This window comes from Rhipicephalus sanguineus, chromosome 9, assembly GCF_013339695.2.
Source record: "Rhipicephalus sanguineus isolate Rsan-2018 chromosome 9, BIME_Rsan_1.4, whole genome shotgun sequence".
Lineage (NCBI taxonomy): Eukaryota > Metazoa > Arthropoda > Arachnida > Ixodida > Ixodidae > Rhipicephalus > Rhipicephalus sanguineus.
Window position 1 is genome coordinate 21,925,596 of NC_051184.2, and position 19,020 is coordinate 21,944,615.

Here is a 19,020-nt window from a genome sequence, read left to right on the forward strand (position 1 = left end):
ACAAGACCTGCATACGCACGTATAGATATATACTCGCGGTGCTATTTGGCAGCGCCGCAGATGGCTACGGCGTAAGCGCACGGTCGTGGTCGAAATAAGATGGAGTGCACTGCGACAGGGAGTGGCTGCCGCGCGGGAGCGGAGGTGGCGCCCTCTGTTAAAGGGGGCAGTGACAAATGGCGTGTGCGACTCACCCGTCGACCTCGAGTTGCACCCCGTTGGAGACGCTCCGGTTGGCGAGGTCGTACTGGCAGTGCACGGACAGGCCAAGGTCCTGATTGGTCACGATCATGTCGTGGTGTTGAATCACGATGTCGGTCGAGAACTGGCCCAGGTTCTGCAGAGTGTAAAAAAAAAAAAAAAGAAAAGGAAAAGTAGACGTCAACGGCGTATTTTATAGTGCCTGCAGTACTCGGACAGATAAGAAATAAAGACGAGCGTATAATTTGCAAGCGATTCGGGTTACTCGGGCGTCGCATGTGTCGCAGAATCTGATTAGAACAGGAGTAGCCAAGGAGATCAGATCTACCGATGCACATACAAAACAAAAGAGAGAAAAGAAAGCAACGCACGTTTGAACAAGAGTTATGCAGCACCAAGGAGATCTCGACCATCGACACACGCCTATAAAACAGATTGCACGTCGTTTGTACACCGATATACGTGCGCGCGTGTGTGCGCGCGTGCATGCGCGCGTGTGTTTGTTTATGTAGTGTTGCGACATTGGCCAAGTGAAAGTAGCCTAAGTTCGTACTGAACAGGGTAATTCGGGCTGGTTGCACCCGTATATCATGGCGTGCACGACCAAGTTACAAATTTAAATGCGCAGCTGTTAGTTCCTGGACAACCTGCCCACCACGTCTGCTCAGAGCGCAATGTATGTGCAGGACACGCAGGTTGCCGTGGTGGCATTCTTATAGTGTGGAGGAATCCTCCGCAAACTACGATCTTTTATTGCCTAGGATATGGAAAAGTGTAAGGCCTCACCGATTGTAAGTATAGTACTTACTGACTGAAACGCGACATCATTTTCTTTAGTATAACGACTGCTATAAGCTCGTGACAATCGCGACCTGCTCGTGATAATCACGTCATGTCGCTAGGAATGTGGTCGCTAAAAGTAATGTATCCTTTGGTGTAACTGTTCGAGTCAAAATTACGCCAATATGACACAAACTGCAGATTGGAAACGAAGGCACGTGCATTATTTAGCCCTAACATTTCGCATTTCAGCCCATGAGTGTACTGTAGCAACGACCGATCAAGCACTGCTTTCGAGCAATACTTTCAGGCAATGCAGCTCACGGAACACTGTAAAACGCCTTCCGGGTGGCCCCGCTCCCCAATATTTTCGTAAAACCCAAAATGTGTGGAGTTGCGAACAATTTATAAACAAGACAATCAGGAAGAAAAACACAAACATGGCAAGTACACGCAGTGGTATGTGTGTATGTGTATATAAGAAAGGACCGATTACGTCTTCCCCTGGCCTCGCACCCTTGCGTCTACACTTTCTACGCGGACCACCAAAGAAACTTCCTTCCTGGCCACCTCCGCTGCAGGGCCCGTCCATTCTCTTTCGGGCCGCTACGCCTTGTTTGGCTTCTCTCGGACACAAACTTGCGTATACCGTACGCACCTCGCGGCCGAAAAGTGGCCGGCTCACGAAACCGAAATCAGCCAAGGGTGCCGTCGCCACGCAAGACTCAGTGAAACCCTTCCTTCGTACGCTTCTCACAGACACGCACACGATCGTCCTTTTTTTATTTTTGTTTTTTAGTCTCCTCTCAAACGCACAGACAAACAGACAATGGTGGACTCATGGTTTAGCAGGGAAACGAAGAGAGGCGAAATAAATAAACACAACACGGAGCCCGCATTCATAATTCATACTCGCTCCCATGACCGTGACATTCAAATTTCGGGGCGCTGCCGCGTCTAGGAAACAACGCCGGCAGCACCCTGCATGGCGTTTCCGAGAGAGCCGTGCTCCTTTTATTATTTTTTTTTTTTGCAACATAGACTTGCCCTCAAGGCATAATATTTTGTTTGTATATGTGTAGTACATGTGCGCCGTCCGGCCGGTGTTGTGTATGAAGTGAAGGAGTGCCTTTTGGAATCTGTTTTCATGTATCCAGCGGTCATAACTGGTCCTGTCACTGTAGCGAAGGCCCGCCTGCAGGAGGTGACGGGAGCGTCGCGACCGTAATCCTCGGTACGTCGATATAAGATGGTACGCACCTGCTTGCATAACTGGAATAAGGCAGTAAGGACACTTAGAACCTCGAGGTAATGGCGACCAGTTCCACTTTGAGAGGACAGCTCTACGTTGTTCCCACCAGCCGTAGCAGTACTGCGTTGCGCTGCTGAGATTCAGGACGCGGGTGCGATTCCCGGCCACTTCGGCCGCATTTAGATGCAGGTGGAACGCCATAACACCGATGTACTTAGGTCTTCAGTGACACTGGAGTAGAGGATAGGTTGTCTGGGTGTTCTGGTGAGGAACGAGGACTGAAGAACTGCGACACGCGATGACGAGCTTTCCTGCGTTCTTAAAACGTTGCAGGGAGAGTAATAATCCCTGGAAGTAACATCGTAATCACAGTGAGACCAGCCAAAGAACAGAAGAAACTTGGCCTCAGCCTGCGCTGCACCTAGGTTCGAAGCAAAGTGCCCTGACTTCTTGGACAGCTTGCCGTGTTTTCAGTGGGCGTTCCTCGCCAACACATCACGAAAAATAGGAACTGGTGGCTTCTGTATGTGTTACGCAGTATTTGTTTTCCTTTCTTTCACCTCTCTTTCCCCAAAAAATTGGCCAGCTTTTCTTGTCTCTTGCTTCAAATGTAACGAGGCGATTACTCCAGTCCGTCAAACGACGCTATATTTGCCCCAAACGCTCATGCCATCGCTTCTGCGCAAGGTCTCACCTCGTCCTGTCCTCTTCATCCTTCACTGTCATTTTTGTCGACAAGCTTACTGACTCACTGTCATTTTGTCGACAAACTTACAACTTACTGATCATTATGACGATGATGATGCCCTACGTCACTGACTCACACCCATTCTAGGGGATTGGCCTTCAAGCCACTTCTCTTCGTATTCATCTTTTCTTTCTAACCTACTACTCTATGGGTTAGCTCAGAAGGTACAGCGACCACCCCGGAGAGGTGTCGGCTCCGGGTTCGACTCTCGGAACAAGAAAAAAAGTTTTCAACTAGGACGCTTTCTTTCTGAGAAATACACTTGGGTTTTCATAGTAACCTCATGCTGCAAAGCGGGTGGCTGACATTTTTTCGCCTCCTTTCATGTTTGCGTAGTTACGTGACTGTCACACGGCAAGTGAGTTTTTCCCCGGTTCCTAAAAACTGCTTTCACGACTTTTCGCGTCTGGGGTAAAAAAAAAAGAAAACCTTGATTCGCGGGCGATGCCCCCGCGGATGGACAAAAGGAAGACGAATGGTGACACGAAGTTCACACAACATCCCCCCATCCCGGTCCGACCACAAATCGCGTGATTCTGCACCATAAGCAGCGCGCTGTACCGCCAAAGCGGACTGATGCCAACGGACGTAGCCAGTGAAACGCACACCCCTGTTGTCACGCGAAGCCAAGCCGGGTATGACGAAAGTCAAACCGGGATTCCTGTGCATATAGTGTACACATACTCTAAATAGCACTGACGATACCGACCCCCCCACCCCACCCCTCCCCGGTCCCCCCAGCCCTCCCCCAATCCGCAGTAAAAAAAAAAAAAAATCACGGCTTTCTCGGCTCTCGTCACCACCGATCTCGCTGTTGACTCTATATGGAACTCGGGTCGTTGCGTATGTACACACCTTTTCCCAGGCACGTAGCCAGGATTTTTTTTTCGGGGGGGGGGGGGGGGCCCAAGGCCTAATTATTCGAAAGAAAGTCTTTTCATGGCGAAAAGAAACAAAAAGTTGCCCGGGAATATAAAAGGCTGGACGAATTTCGGGGGGAGGGGGGGGCGGGCCCCCCCCCCCCCCCCCCCCCTTGCCTACGTGCCTGCCTTTTCCACACTAAATGTATGCAGTGCTGTTGGACGCTAGAGCCTGTAACAGCGACCGCAGCCGCGGCCTCGCGGTAGAGCGCCCGCCTCGGCTGTGGTATGGCTATGGCTTCGATTGTCACTGACTGCCGCCGGCTTTGTTACGTTCGGGAAAGTAGCCCACGCCTTAAAAATCCCGCTGACGAAATTTTCGCGAGCCATCGTTTAGAGGCGGCAGAGCGCGCCTCGCGGTGGACAGCAGAAACAGGCGTTTCAGTGCATGGCCTCCGAGATTGCGCGCCGGCAGGTTTCTCGGAGGCCATGTTCAGTGTGCGTGCAACAGCGAGACATGAAAGCGAGCGCCCGCCGTTGCACACTAGTCACTCTCGCTGGGGTGGTCCACGGCCACTTATCGTCCGATACCAATTACATTAAGCTGATGGCGATGAGAACGATGGTGGGACGCGCGTCTTGAAGAGCCTGTGACACGCGCTTTTCAGCTCGCCCGGAGTTTGGCATTTCCTGCTCCTCTCTCTCCTTCCGTTAATGGCTTCTCGACCAAAGCGTGCCAGTCATTCAGAGGAGTGCTCGCGTGCGCGTCGTTGTAGGGCGCATTCCCGCGTTGACATGCAACTCGGTGGTCACGGGGTACCGCTGCAGATGCTGTCGATTCTACGATGTGCGCATAGGCGTGCGCACAGGGGGGGCAGGGGGGGGGGCGGCTGCCCCCCTTAATCACCTAAGAGGGGGGGCGCAAAATCTTCCCCGTACATTGACCCTTCTAGTCACCTAAGAGGGAGTGGGGGCGAAATCTGCCCCATACATTGACTTAGTAGGGTGGGGGGGGGGACGACGCTGCGATGAACCTTTGCCCCCCCCCCCCTGATGGGGAACCCTGCGCACGCCTATGGATGTGCGGACTGCTCAAGCATGACTTTGAAGGCTCGAGCGTTACGTTAACGTTGGCACAACTTCTTCCGGCATTACGATGAACATACAAACTATAGCGTGCCAGCTATACCGAAAGTCGTGTGACAATGTACACCGAATCACTGTATTCGTCCTCGATGCACGTGCAGATACACACACACACACACACACACACACACACACACACACACACACACACACACACACACACACACACACACACACACACACACACACACACACACATATATATATATATATATATATATATATATATATATATATATATATATATATATATATATATATACGCACTCTACTACAGCGGTCAGAGCGAGAAGACGAGGCTGTTTTAATGAATCCCCTATACCTTCCTTCGCTTCATTATCTGGTGATTTCATTAGAATGTGTCTGATAAAGAAACGAGCCCTTGATCCATCCCCGTTCTTTAGTTCAAACACTATGAGACATAGCAGGAAGATGGACATGGGATGCAGTTGATATTCCCTGTTCTTTGCGAGGAACCTACGGCCGCACTCACAAACATTTCCGTTCGTAATTTCTATTTTCAAATGACCGGCTACCTTCATTATCCAGCACCATGACTGGGTGAAGTTATCTCTTGCGAACAACGCTAGCGTAAGACGTTTTTCGTGAATATGCACCCTAGAGCGCAGGAAATGCGACAACGAAGATAACGCACAACACGAGCTCTCATCTCACAACTGATATAACCAGCAATTTGAACGATTGGATTGTGTGAACCCTTTCGTCATCTATCGTATCTGCCCCGTCACGGTGGTCTTGTGGTTATGGCGCTCGACTGCTGACCCGAAGGTCGCGGCATCGAATCCCGGCAGCGGCGGCTGCATTTTCGATGGAGGCGAAAATGTTTGAGGTCCGTGTATTTAGATTTAGGTGCACGTTAAAGAACCCCAGGTAGTTGAAATTTTCGGAGCTCTCCACTACGGCGTCTCTCATAATCATATCGTGGTTTTGGGACGTTAAACCCCAGATATTATTATCTATCATATCTGCTGCTGTTCTATAGGTTCTTTCCGGAGAACCGTGCAGCGTTGAGAAATAATTCCCGGCTCCCACCGTTTCCCTCCCTTCCGGAAAACGTCTCATCGAAGACTCGTGGCTTTCTGCCGCACTGCACGCTTTTACCGAGACACCACGCAACATATACAAACAATTTGAAGTCAGTTTCTTCTTTCAACGATAGCTCAAGCATAACTGCTACCGCGCACGCGACTGACTTTGACTCGAGACTCGCGCCGAAAGAAAAGAGAGCGCATTATAGTTTCGTATGCGGGTGGGAAGGAAAAAAAGTCCAGGAAATGAAATGCGCGCGGTATCGCGGAACCCGTTGCGTTTGCTGGTCGTTTCGGGTGACGCATCGTATACTCTTTCCGTACCTTCTTCTTCCGCTATGAACCGAGGAGAGTTTAGATGTTTTTTTTTTCTCTCTTTTTCTGGAATTCACGACGACTCGCGCTCTCCCAGGCTCGGCCGTTATGTAAACTTTCGTCGTGGTTCGCTGCGCTTTCCCTACTGGAAGGACTTTTGCTAGAAAGAAGGCTGCAGGGAGAGCCACTGGCCACATCTCGCCAGATCACCATATATATATATATATATATATATATATATATATATATATATATATATATATATATATATATATATATATATATATATATATATATATGGAGAGAGAGAGAGAGAGAGAGAGAAACGTCAGTGCACGCTTACATTCACAGCGTGCGAAAAGTTAAAGAACTCAAGAGCGGGGTGCTCTCAGTGTTATGATAACCGTTACTATTTACTCTTTTTTTAAGCGGCACTGCCTTCAGAAGCGAAGATGGTGCAACACTGCAGCAGAACGGAAAATAGAGTCGGTTCTGTAAAATTGTTGCCTCTGGCGGCGGGTAGGGAGATACGAAAAGACATTCTGGGCGCGCAAAGCCGAGGAACTCGCGAAGTTGGAGCGTCAGTCGTTTACTGTTCGCGTCAAGTTTTGCTACCGTATCATAGTTAGGCGAGTGTAGCAAGCGGACGTTATACTTTTCGGCAGTGAGAAGAGTTGCCGGGAAATTGCCGGCGTTTTTATACGGTGCGACGCAAGGCGGGGCAAGAGTCTTGGGCGCAAGCGGCGTAGCACCCTGCGGGCAGGGAGCCGTTACATTTAACTACAATAACTAGCTTGCCTGTGGCGTAGACAAGAGTCAGATTTCAAGTTTGTATGAATGGATGCAGTTTGCAGCTCTTACGAACGACGAACCTGCATTAACGTCTGTAATAAGGCATCCTGTGCTGGGAACAACAGTGCCGTGCCTGAGGGCGTCTTTCTTTCTTTCTTTCTTTCTTTCTTTCTTTCTTTCTTTCTTTCTTTCTTTCTTTCTTTCTTTCTTTCTTTCTTTCTTTCTTTCTTTCTTTCTTTCTTTCTTTCTTTCTTTCTTTCTTTCTTTCTTTCTTTCTTTCTTTCTTTCTTTCTTTCTTCGTTAGCTTAAAGAGGAACTCTGGCGTCTTTCCAACTACACTAAGACATCGCAGTTTTCAAATGGTATTCACAGTCCTTTAACAGGTAGGGTGGATAAGTTTGCTAAGACACTCGTGAATAATTTTAGGCAAATAAACACGGATGTGTCGAAAGCGAAACGGGTAGTTGCTTCATGCAACATCTACGATGACGTCACATAATGCCCGACCGGAATGCAGACACAGTACACATGGTGCTGGCGCGAGCAAAGAGAAACTGGCGATGTCATTCCACGATGCAACTCGATGCAACTCGTTTCATTGTGCAAGGAATAAGGAAGGAAGGATAACAGGGGAGAATTCAAAGGTAGAGATGTTAATCGGTTTAGAATAACCGGTGTGCTACCCTGCAGAGGGGAAAGAGATAGAAAAGTTTGAATGTTAGAAGAGTAAATAAAGTGCGTGTGTGTGCGCGTGTGTGTGAGCACACACACGCACACACAGCGTCACAGTCCGTCAGTCTTGTTTGTGCGGTGTACGACATCACTGTCAGTCTACATCCACTCGTGCAAATCTGTTGTCCTTAAAAATCTCAACAATGCTTTCATCGCCTTCATCCTAGATGACTTTTCAGGATGACATTCCAGGGTCGTTGCCTCCTGCATCGGCCTGAACGACCTGCTGAAGCTTCGCGTGGTGCGGGTTACTACACCACCCCCTTGCCCCCCTGCACCCATTATTTTTATTTCTTTTCACACGGGGGACAAATTAAACCATGGACATCCGCCAAAGAGAGGCCATTCTGCTACGCTGATTATGACTAAGAGTGGCTTTCACGGAGTTATATTGTTTTCGTGTAGGAGTGGCCGACAACGTTTTTTGTGACGACTGTAGTATCGAGGAGACCTTGCAGGACATGTTCTGCGACTGTCCTCGCTACGCTTCGCAGAGACGAGCACTCGCGATCGCTCTAGCTCGCGTCGATAAGGTGAGGTGTTTCGACAGCACATAGATTGCAGAAAACACGCAGCACATACGTAATCAAACAGTAGTAATGACTCGAGCATCACAACCCTAAACAGACGAGCTGAAGTAAAGAATACCAGGCAAGCCCTTCAAGCTCCCTGCACAGATCACAAACGCCTTTCGTGGTCTCGAGACAAACGAGCTAAAAAGAAGCGAGCACGCACTGGTGAATGCACGTGAAAATGCCACGGTACAAGGGAGGGTAATTAGCGTTGTCACGAGCAGGCCGAATATTGACTGGCCTAAGTGGTTCGCGCGTATAGACCGGTAATGAAAAGGCTCGAGCACGTGAGCCGAAGGTACGTACGCGCAGTTTCGCCATTGCAAGAAAAATGCACCGGCGTGCGCTTGGCTGGACTGGCTGGGTTGTCTATAGACTAGCTGTCGGAATGAATGGTACCGTCCGGCGTGATGGATACAAGCTATTAGCACCTTTAACGACGAGAGTCGTGATTAATTAACGCTGTCTGAAGCGAATGCGAGCGAGCTCACAACGGTGGCACGTTTTTCCTTGCTTCCGTGTTTCACCACCGAAGAACACGTCGTGTTATGTTTACAGCCTTGCTCATCTTTAGCTATATATATACATTGCGCGAGCGTCGACCGCACGCTGTGTCAGCGTCCTAAAGATGGCGATAGCCTGCGAGACCAGCTGTGTAGCTCGCGCATGCGCATAAAGCATCTCCGGTGCAAGCGTCATCCGTTACGCTGCTCCTTTCAGAAAGATGCACGTTCCATCATAATGATCTCAGTGTTGGCCTCTTTAATAATGATAATGGTTGGGGTTTTACGTCCCAAAACCACTATATATGATTGTGAGGGACGCCGCAGTGGTGGGCTACGGTAATTTTGACCATATGGTGTTCTTTCACGTGCACCTAAACCTAAGTACGCGGGCATCTAGCCTTTCGAATCCATCTAAATGCAGCCGCCGGCGCCGGGATTTGATCCGACCGTCCGGTCCACAGTCGAGCGCCATAACCACTAGACCACCGTGGTGGGTACGGTCTCATTAAGGAAATAACTCACAGACGACTCGAAGGCGACAGCCATCTGCTTCTTTTCTTATCAGTCGATGTATTGATCTTCCCCCGCGCCTTCCGAAAGCGTTCTGCATTTAACGTGGTTTTGCACCGCCTCCAGGATGGACGGCATTGCAAGCTTTCTGCGCCTCATCTGGTTTTGCATTGCCTCCGTGATCGGCCCACCTTTAAACAAGAAAAAAATGTCACGTGGCGACGTCATCGTGTGACGTCACGGTATATCACGTCATGATGACGTCATGATATTTTGCCTCACTCGTGTTGACGCCGACGGTAAATTTTCGCGTTTGACGAGGCATCTAGGGCTTTCAAATCAATAACAAACTCGAACGAAACACGGGAGGATCGCAGTAGAACATTTCAGCGTGCGCACACTTCTATACCTACACCGATACACCCTGCCACCGAATGCGCATGCGCGGCAGAATCTGCGCGTGCACTGTCGGCGGCAGGCGGCATCGATATCGGTAGCGCCCTGCTAAGATGCTCTATTATAATAAAAGGTAGAGAATAAAGAAAGTTCATGACCTGACTGACCTCCTGCTTGACATCGCAGTCGAGCTCGTGGTAGGCCATGCGTATCTGGAAGTCGAGGCTGTTGATGACGTCGGTGACGCAGGAGTTGGGCCTCGCCTTGGCGTACACCTTCCCGTTGAAGATCTTGCTCGTCTTCACCATGGCGACCATCTCACGCGCCTTGCACTGAATTGTCACTGTACGTAGAAAAAGAAAAAAGAAGAAACGCAACAGCTGAAGACACGTTGCCACCAGTAATGTCAGCGTATCAAGGTTGTCAGCGTATGAGGTTTTGGTAATCCAGAAGTTGCATGCATAGGCGTGCGCAGGGTTCCGCGTTAGGGGGAGGGGGAGGGGGGGCAACGTTTTATCTCAGCGATACCCCCCTGCCCCTTCCCCCTCGTTGGTCAACTCCAAAAGACAACACGCTTCACAATGGAGGCAAAAATGAAAATGAAGCGATGAAGTGCTTCTTGCAATGCGCTGCCTTCAGTCTCTGGCTTCCCGGGAGTAAAGATGAAAAGTAAATAATACTTTGAATGCAACAGCAGCGGCCTTCGACCGGCATTATCATAAATAACCTGCGTGCCCATAACCTTGCTCTTTAAGTAATCATGGGACAGTTCCACCTGGGTAAGAGTATGGGACAGACCTTAGGCCCCCCTTTATGTGTCCCTGCACCCCCCCCCCCCCCCCTGCCACCGTGCCCATCTCCATCTCCAGGGGTGGGTCCAGGAGAGGTCACGGGTTGCAGCTGTCCCCCTCCCAAATTTTCAACCTCCCCCCTCCCCCAAAGAGCAGACAGCCGAAACACCACGCATCAGTAACTCCCCGCCTCTCTGCCCCCCGAAGGAACTCACTTGTCGAAATCACACACCGTAAAAAGAATCCTGGCGCAATACTGACCGTCTCCCCTGCGTAGGGTAGGAAACCGAACTCGTAACATCCATCTCATTGAGTCTATTTTGCTGCGATAGAGGAACAAACGGGCAAATGCTTAGTCTTTAGTAAACTAGAATACCGACGGCTAATCGAGGTGGTTATGAATTATTCGCGGTATGAATTCATTGCTTTCTTCAATAAATCATGTCGTAGTTCTGCGGATGTGCCCTTCAGTTCCGTCTTCTATCCTTGTCCTTAGTTTCTGGCATTTTTTTTTCCGCCATCACATATGAGAGGTCGTTGCCCCTCACAAGTCATCGTTATGAGAACCTCCCAGCATTTTCTCTTTCTTTTATTGTAACAGGCAGCACGAGAAACAATATCAGAAAACATTTTTGTTAACAAATAAAAAAGTTCTGTCAGCTTGAAGCTATGAGACCGGTGGCAGTACTCTGACCCCCCAAATACTTACACAGTACATGAAAGAGCTTGCCGACTCAATCCTACGCTAGGAAGAAAAGGGAAAAGGAAAAAGCGTTTCCATTCCGAAACCTCGTTCACCCGGAATGCAAAATAGATGACGGTCATTGGCTCACGTACGCAAGACTGTGCAACCGACGGGCTGGCTCTGTAGTTATAATATAGGAGTCGATATACTGGCAGTCTGTGCGGCTGGCTCCCGCCACGCGGTCCTCAATTTTCACGCGGCTCAAGATAGAGTGTGTGCGACTCCCACCACTAACCGAGTGCACGAGATGGGCGCACTAGGTCTTTCGAGTCCTCGTTTATCAAGACAACACGGCGACCGACAACCACGAGGCGGTGTTCTTCTGTCTCATCCCTGGGAGGGGTTTTAATTAATGGTTCGAGTTCTTTCTTTCTTCTTCCTCGCCACGTTTTGAAGGTGCGAGTCGGAGGTGACCATAACAGACCTGACTAAATGCACGCAGTACCGCAGGTGCTGCGTGGACTGCCATCTCGAAAAACACCATATGTGATGACTCTCTGGGCGCAGCATTACCGCGGCCCCGTATGACGCACTGCTCATTTCGTGGCGACCCGATCCGCGATGTGACCGCGGCACACTTTTTCTGGGCTTGTACAGGCCTACATTTAAAGGGAACCATATTTAAAGGGAAGCAGTACATTAGTTTAGACTGGCAGATTATACTGTGAAAGCCATAGTGTCGTTAATTACACCACCGCAGGTTTATTTATAGAATGGAAACTCAATGCCCCAAGCTTCACTTTTAAGTTTCCCGCCGAAGTCTCCAGTGGTGACGTCACGAGTTTCAAAGCTTTCTTTTTTTTTGCCACACTGGCTCAACGGAACTCCTTGGAACATGGTATGTTAAATCTGTGGCTCCCTCAGAAGACAATGTACTTCATTTTTACCGATCAAGAACTACGTAGGCCACAGTGAACGCAGTAAAAGTCTATGACGTTACGGCGACTGGTGCGAGAACTTCAAGGTTGCGTCGCCATCGGCATTTTCTTTTTGCGCGTCTTCTCGCGGTAAGCGTGGTGAAAAATGGTAGTGTGAAAGAGTAATTTACTGACACGAGAAGAATCGTGTTTCTCTTTAGCGTCCCTTTAAGCTGTCTTCGCCCCATCCGTGTGACAGGCCTCATGCCTGGTCGACCACCCGACCTCGACCGCTGAATCCACGGACCGTTTTTCGTACGCAGAAAAACAAAGAACTTTATTGGAGTCCTGAGGGACTAGCCGGGGAGGACCCGTTGGGGCCCCTGGATCGCCGCTGCCTGCTCCCATGTTGGAATCGGGAGGTCACATGTTCCTTTTTAACAAATTCTAGGCTAGGCGTGGCCAAAAAATACACGATCTCCGATAGTTATCGAAAGCCGTTGGTTACATGTAGCGTGCAGAGTTCCTACGATGTCTCTATCCCCACAGGATCGTTACCTAGTCCGAAACATCAAGAACGCTGCATGGATTTTAGGCGTCGATGAGAAAAAGTGCGGGACGAAACGTTCGGTCGGCGCCGATTGAAATGACCCCCCCCCCCCCCGAAAAAAACAACAACAAAAAGAACATAGTACCCAATCTCCGTGTCACGGGGTGCAACCATGATTTATTGACTCTCGTTTCGCACCCTAACGCAGGAATAAAAAAAAATACAGGCAGACAGGACTCGAACACGGAGCTGACGCATCGAACGCACCACGAACGCTTCTTCGTTTTTTTTTTTTCCCTCATCATTTCAGATAACCGACGCACTGGTTTACGCGCATTCGTTATATAAGTCACGGTGGCCATCGCTTACACACTTAGCAGGGTGCAGCCCGTGTCAGAAAACGCACAGGCCTCACAGCACGTGACCTGTGTGACTCCACGCCGCGCGGGGAGTCGATGCCAGCTCGTGGGTGAGGAGAACTTACACGTGCACTTGCTGGCTGCAGCTTTTTAGTATGCAAAGAAGCAATGGAAAGAAAAGACGTGCACTCAAAGGGCAAAAAAAAAGGAAATGTTCTAGTGGTAAGAACGAAATTCAGGCCGGACTACCTCACATTATTGCCTATGCATATGCTAAAGCACACGGACACCGACACATGTTACGCTCATGATGTACTTATTCAGCATGCCCTTCATTTCACACACTCACGACGGCAAGAAACGTGCGACGAATGCTGAGGCGTGAGACTTGTCTGAAAGATTGCCAACTATGTGTAAAATTCGCTGACAACTCAAGCCACTGCTCTGAAATTGAATGAAGACAATGCAGCTGCTAGGCATAATTAGCCGGGTAGGCATAAGGTACAGTGAATAGTCATTATTAGCCTGCACAGCGGATCGGCATGATTAGTCTTCACCGTAATTCAGTCAACAATACAACCATCGTTTAGTCAACTTATGGCAATGCTAACTGGCATTAGGCAATAATAAGCCAACATTACAGCCAACAGCTGCAATTACTTATATAGCTGGTGTTAGGCAACACTATTGAACATCAGCCAACACTGAGCCAGAACTAGCTAATATTAGCCCGTGCTAACCAGCGCTTGCACTATGTGAGCAAATAAGGTAGGCCAGGACACCACCGGGGATGGGATGAGGGAAGGTTACTGTAGGATTTAGTGCACAGTATTAACTACACAGAACGCGTTGCTCTGGCATGTAAAGATAATGCCTGTGCTCGACGCGCAGTCTGTTCCGGCACCGCGCAGTCGTTCCACTGACCGTTGTAGCATGCTGCGAGCTCGTTGGTGGCGGCGCCGGGTATCTCGAGGTAGGGGTTCTCGATGTGCGACAGCGACGCCCTCGCGTGGTGGCTGATGCGGCACACGCTGTTGTCCGGGTCGCCCAGGTCGAACGAGTGGCAGCGGTAGGGCACGCTGAGGCACAGCCGCCGGCAGTCATCCAGGGTGGTAACGTTCTGGAACACGGCGTCCACCGTCTTCAGGATCTTGCCGCTCACCGTGCGGAACTCGCACAGCCGAACCGACTCTGTTGGCGAAAAGAAAGAAAGAGAAAGCCCGCGTGGAAGTTTGATTAGTGCGTACTAACAGAAACATTTCGCATTTCGTGAAATATGCACGTATCACAGACACCAACGGCCAACACAACCATCAATCTCTCTCTCGCTTTGTGCTTTGGAATGGCACGGGCCATAGAGAAATATTAATATGCAACATACCTATCTCTCTATCTGTGCGTTTCGGCATAACACGTGCCACAAAGAAATATTAAGGCGAAAGCATTAGGGATCGACTAAGGAGAAAAGAGGAAGATGGCTTTCGCCTTCGAGTCGTCAAATGCATAAGGGACCGTACGGCTTTTTATGCCACCATTTACAATATCCCACCTTTCTTACCCCGTTGAGGCACATGTAATTGCTTATCTCATCACGTCACGATTTATCTAGGAAGCGTGGTCGATCCATACATGTGAGGGCTTTGTTTCGATCATTTTCCCGGGCTTTGTATGTCAAGCATATAGTAGCGCTGCTTTGTTCGTGCCCTTGTTTTGATCTGCTTTTCTGAAGCTTCCGACTGTCACGCTCTTCCCTATGATATCTGACAAGCCTTAGCAGGTCGACCCGAGTAGGTCTCTAGAGCATATGCGTGCGCGGGGCTTTCCGATAGGTTGGGCGGGGCGAAGTTTCACCACAGTGCCGCTCGCTGTACCCTGTATCCTCCCACTGAGACGCTTACAGTCGAACAGAGCGTAGGGATGAGCTATTAGGAGGGGGGCGCCCCTCCCCCCTTCCCCCATGTGCGAGCGCTATGCTCTCGAGCCGCGCGGAGGCAGCTAAAGGTCAGTGCTGAGTCGGCCAACCCCAATAGGAACATCTCGATACCACGCCCTGATTTACCTGGGATACTAAACCGTAACAAAAGCTAAGATAACCAAAAAAGAAGAAAAAAGGTTTGATCACCGTCTGTACAATCCGTGTAAGTTGGTCGCGTGACCCAGCAGCCGTTTCTGGCAATCTTCCGACGCGCGTAGCAAACAACGTCGCAGCGTGGTATGCCTTCGGTGATGTTCGAATTACACGTCTATACCGTGGCGTTGCCCAAACGTCAAGCATTGCAACGCGCAGCATCCACCACGGTCGCACGTCTCACGCGTGTCCTACGCCGGTTAACCCTTTACGTGCGGTGCGTGACCGAGACCGCCTACAATCTCACGCGCTTCGTACGCCCGCTCATACCGCGGTCCACCCTTATATCAGCTACACACCCAGTCCGTTACGACGGGCTGCTGCAGCGTGCCACGACGACGACAGCTTGAGTGACGCGGCCTGCAATCAGGACGTCGCGAAACGCTGCTGCTTACCGCATTTGCTCGATCGTAACGCGCACCTGGTTTTGACGACCATGAAACTAAATCCCAGAGTTTTACGTGACAAAAACCATGAGACACGGCATACTCGGAATAGCGGAACCTTCCTCTTTCGTTTCAAGGCTACAGCCTTCGGTGCCTCATAAAACGCGAAAACTTACCATCGGCGTCTTCCAGATTTAGCGAGACGGGGCGTCGATACTTCGTGAGAGACCGAAGTCGACGTCAACGTGAGTGCTGCAAATAATCGTCACGCGATGGCGTCACCACTAGACGTCATCATGACGTCGCAAATTGCCAAAGTTTGTTACTTCACATGATGCGACGTCAAAAAGGGAGAAAGGGGTAGCAATGAATGGCGTTCTTCTCTTCATCAAGAGGTCTTGGGATCGATTTCCAGCTGTAGCAGCCACATTACTGAGTGCGAAATGCTTCAAATAAGGCTAGTCTACTGGAATTTCGGAGCGCGTTAAAGAACCCCAGGCGAACAAAGTTAAGCCAGTGTTTTCCACGTAAACACGTCTCATAGCGACATAATTACATGAATAAATCAGTACTTCGATCAACTAGGCAGAGATGCATATATTATTCACGATTTATTGTCACAACAGTAATGTTTACCGCTTTCGAGTCACGGTAGATAGCGGACTCCCTAATTGGTGCTGTCATAGGCCTCTTCTATTACTGTATGAAAGCCCCAATTCGCTGCAAGTCATGGAATTTGAGAAACAGTGCTTCTTAAACGCTTCCCAGACCAACAATGCCGCAGCTACCGCAGTTCCTACAATTGTGGATTTAGTCTTGCCGCTCAAGTTCAGCCACATTGTAACATTTCGCCATATTATCATTTCAAGCCAATCAGAGAGCGCGTAGCCGCCCTCTCTCAGCCAATCAAACGTGACAGCGCGACGAACTTGACAATACAGCGGATTTTGACAGAAAACGTGCGCTACCGCAGCCGATGCTACATGTAAAATCGACTTGATTAAAGCAATTTCATCACAATAATAATTGTTGGGGTTTAACGTCCCAAAACCACGATATGATTATGAAGGACGCCGTAGGGGAGGGCTCCGGAAATTTCGACCACCTGGGTTTTTTTTTTAACGTGCACCTAAATCTAAGCACACGGGCCCCTAGCATTGCGCCTCCATCGAAATGGGGCCGCCGCGGCGGGATTCGATACCGCGACCTTCGGGTCAGCTGTCATGCACCATAACCACTAGACCACCGGGGCAGATGGCAATTTTATGATGCAAACAGCGATCGCGGTGGTACTCATAGTCTCGCGCTAATCCCCCTACCCCCATTACTTGATCCTCAGAAATAAAGGTATCGTAGGATACCGTCACCAAAGGCAATATGTGGTCTTATTTGACCCCAACCCACATATTTATTAGACATCAAAACAAAATCTACAGATCAGTTCATATGGCTGTACGTGCAGCAAATAGATATGAGAGGCTTAAAAGTCACACAGTCCCTTACGCATTTGCCTAAGATGACTGTAATGCGAAAGCCATCTTCTTTTTCTTCTCAGTTGACTGTACAGACCCCCCCCCCTCCGTTTTCCTCGAAGGCTTCCCACACCCAATGTGGTTCGGCAGTGCCTTCGACATCGGCTCACCTCTGACCAAGCGACGATGCCACATGATGACTTCACCATGTAACATCTCATGATGTGACATCACAGAGAAGTCATGATGATGTCACTAAATTTGTCGACCTGTGACGTCATGATGACATCATAGGGTGACGTCATCACATTTTTTTGCATTACTAATGTCGACGCCAACGATGGCGACGGTCACTTTTCGTGTTCGATGAGGCATTTATAAGGCTCTCGCCCTAATAAATGAGCCACATCGCTGCTGCGGCTGAGATCGGAATGGGCAAAGGCATGGCTCACGCACGTATAAGCGCATATATAGAAAATTTCATCTATAACCGCCTCTCCACGAAATGCGAAGATATGCAGAAACTTAATCACACAGCTAAGATATGTTCTTTTAATGCGCGTATCATTCTTGCGAAAGTCTTCATGGACGAAAGAGTGCACATTAGAATCGAGTGAATCTGGTATATTCGCTGGCCATTCTTTTGTTGTTTTTTTTTTTATAGCGTTCGCTCGACGTCACGGCTACACCTGTTGCTGTAATAGTAGTCGTTGTACTTGATTACGCCGTCCGTGGACTCGCACATCGTGAAACCGCGGCGTCCACCCAATGCGCGGAGCCGCCTCGCGATGTCCCGTAATAGGTTGGGAGGGCACCGGGCGTAACGGCCCATGCTATAGCAACACGGTCTTCTTCGTGGCGTATCGCCCTGTACGCGTCACTCAGGCTTCCAGCCGCCCCGTAAGCGTTGCACGTTTATTGCATACTCCTTTTGACTCTGTATCGCCTAACAATTTGCAGCCGACGCGCTGAGACCTCGGCTACAGGACCCGTCACCTGTCGCGCGTGTGTGGTCCTGTTACGGACTCGCGAGAACAGTTATGGAGGTTTGTACGACTTCTAAGGACACGTCGACTGTACATACGGCTGCATACATTTAAAGATGACATTTAGGTATTAGAGACAATGTGTTCTAGTGTTCATACACTCTTATTCTGTGAAGGTGATGCGATGTTTGATATGCGATTTCTGACCGATATAAACGGCAAGAAAAGCAAAGGTGACAAAACAAACGAAACGGGAGCGAATAAAACATTCCCGAATCCCGTTCTGCTGCTGCAAAGATACACGACTCCTGGTTTTGCGTTCGTTTCCAGTTTCTACTGCTGGTTCCTTGGTTCACCTCATGCCCGACGTGGTGGTGTAGCGGTTACGGTGCTCGGCTGCTGACCCGAAGGTCGCGGGTTCGATCCCGGCCGCGGCGGTCGCATTTCGATGCGGACGAAATGCCAGAGGTCAGTGCATGTTAAAGAACACCGGATGGTCAAAATTTCCGCAGCTCTACACTACGACGACCCTCATAATCATACATGCGGTTTCGGGATGTAAAACCCCAACAGTTATTATTGTTTCGATTCCTACTTCTAGTCTCCTAATTCAGAGACGCTTTTCGTTTCTGGACTGCGGAAATTTCGACCATCTGGTGCTCTTTAACGTGCACAGACATCGCACAGTACACGGGCCTCTGGCATTTTCGCCTCCATCGAAAGGCCACCGCTGCGGCCGAGAACGAATCCGCGTCCTTGGGGTCAAAAACCCGACTAAATGTTTTCATAAAACGATGCCCGAATAACACTTGCACATCCCATATACAATCCAACCCGCATATATAGAACCCAAATATAAGAAATAATCGTGTATATGGAAGCACTGT

General features: G+C 49.5%; 1 protein-coding gene across 1 annotated transcript in view; it reads right to left on the reverse strand.

Moving 5' to 3' along the window:
- The window catches only part of LOC119405392 (uncharacterized), a 165,323-nt gene that overhangs the window by 69,753 nt on the left and 76,550 nt on the right, over positions 1-19,020 (reverse strand). Inside the window, exons 5-7 of the mRNA XM_037672230.2 lie at positions 14,086-14,352; positions 10,027-10,202; positions 195-337 (exon numbers count right to left, since the gene is read on the reverse strand). Of these exons, the coding sequence (XP_037528158.1) occupies positions 195-337; positions 10,027-10,202; positions 14,086-14,352 (586 nt within the window). The remainder of the gene's footprint in view (positions 1-194; positions 338-10,026; positions 10,203-14,085; positions 14,353-19,020) is intronic.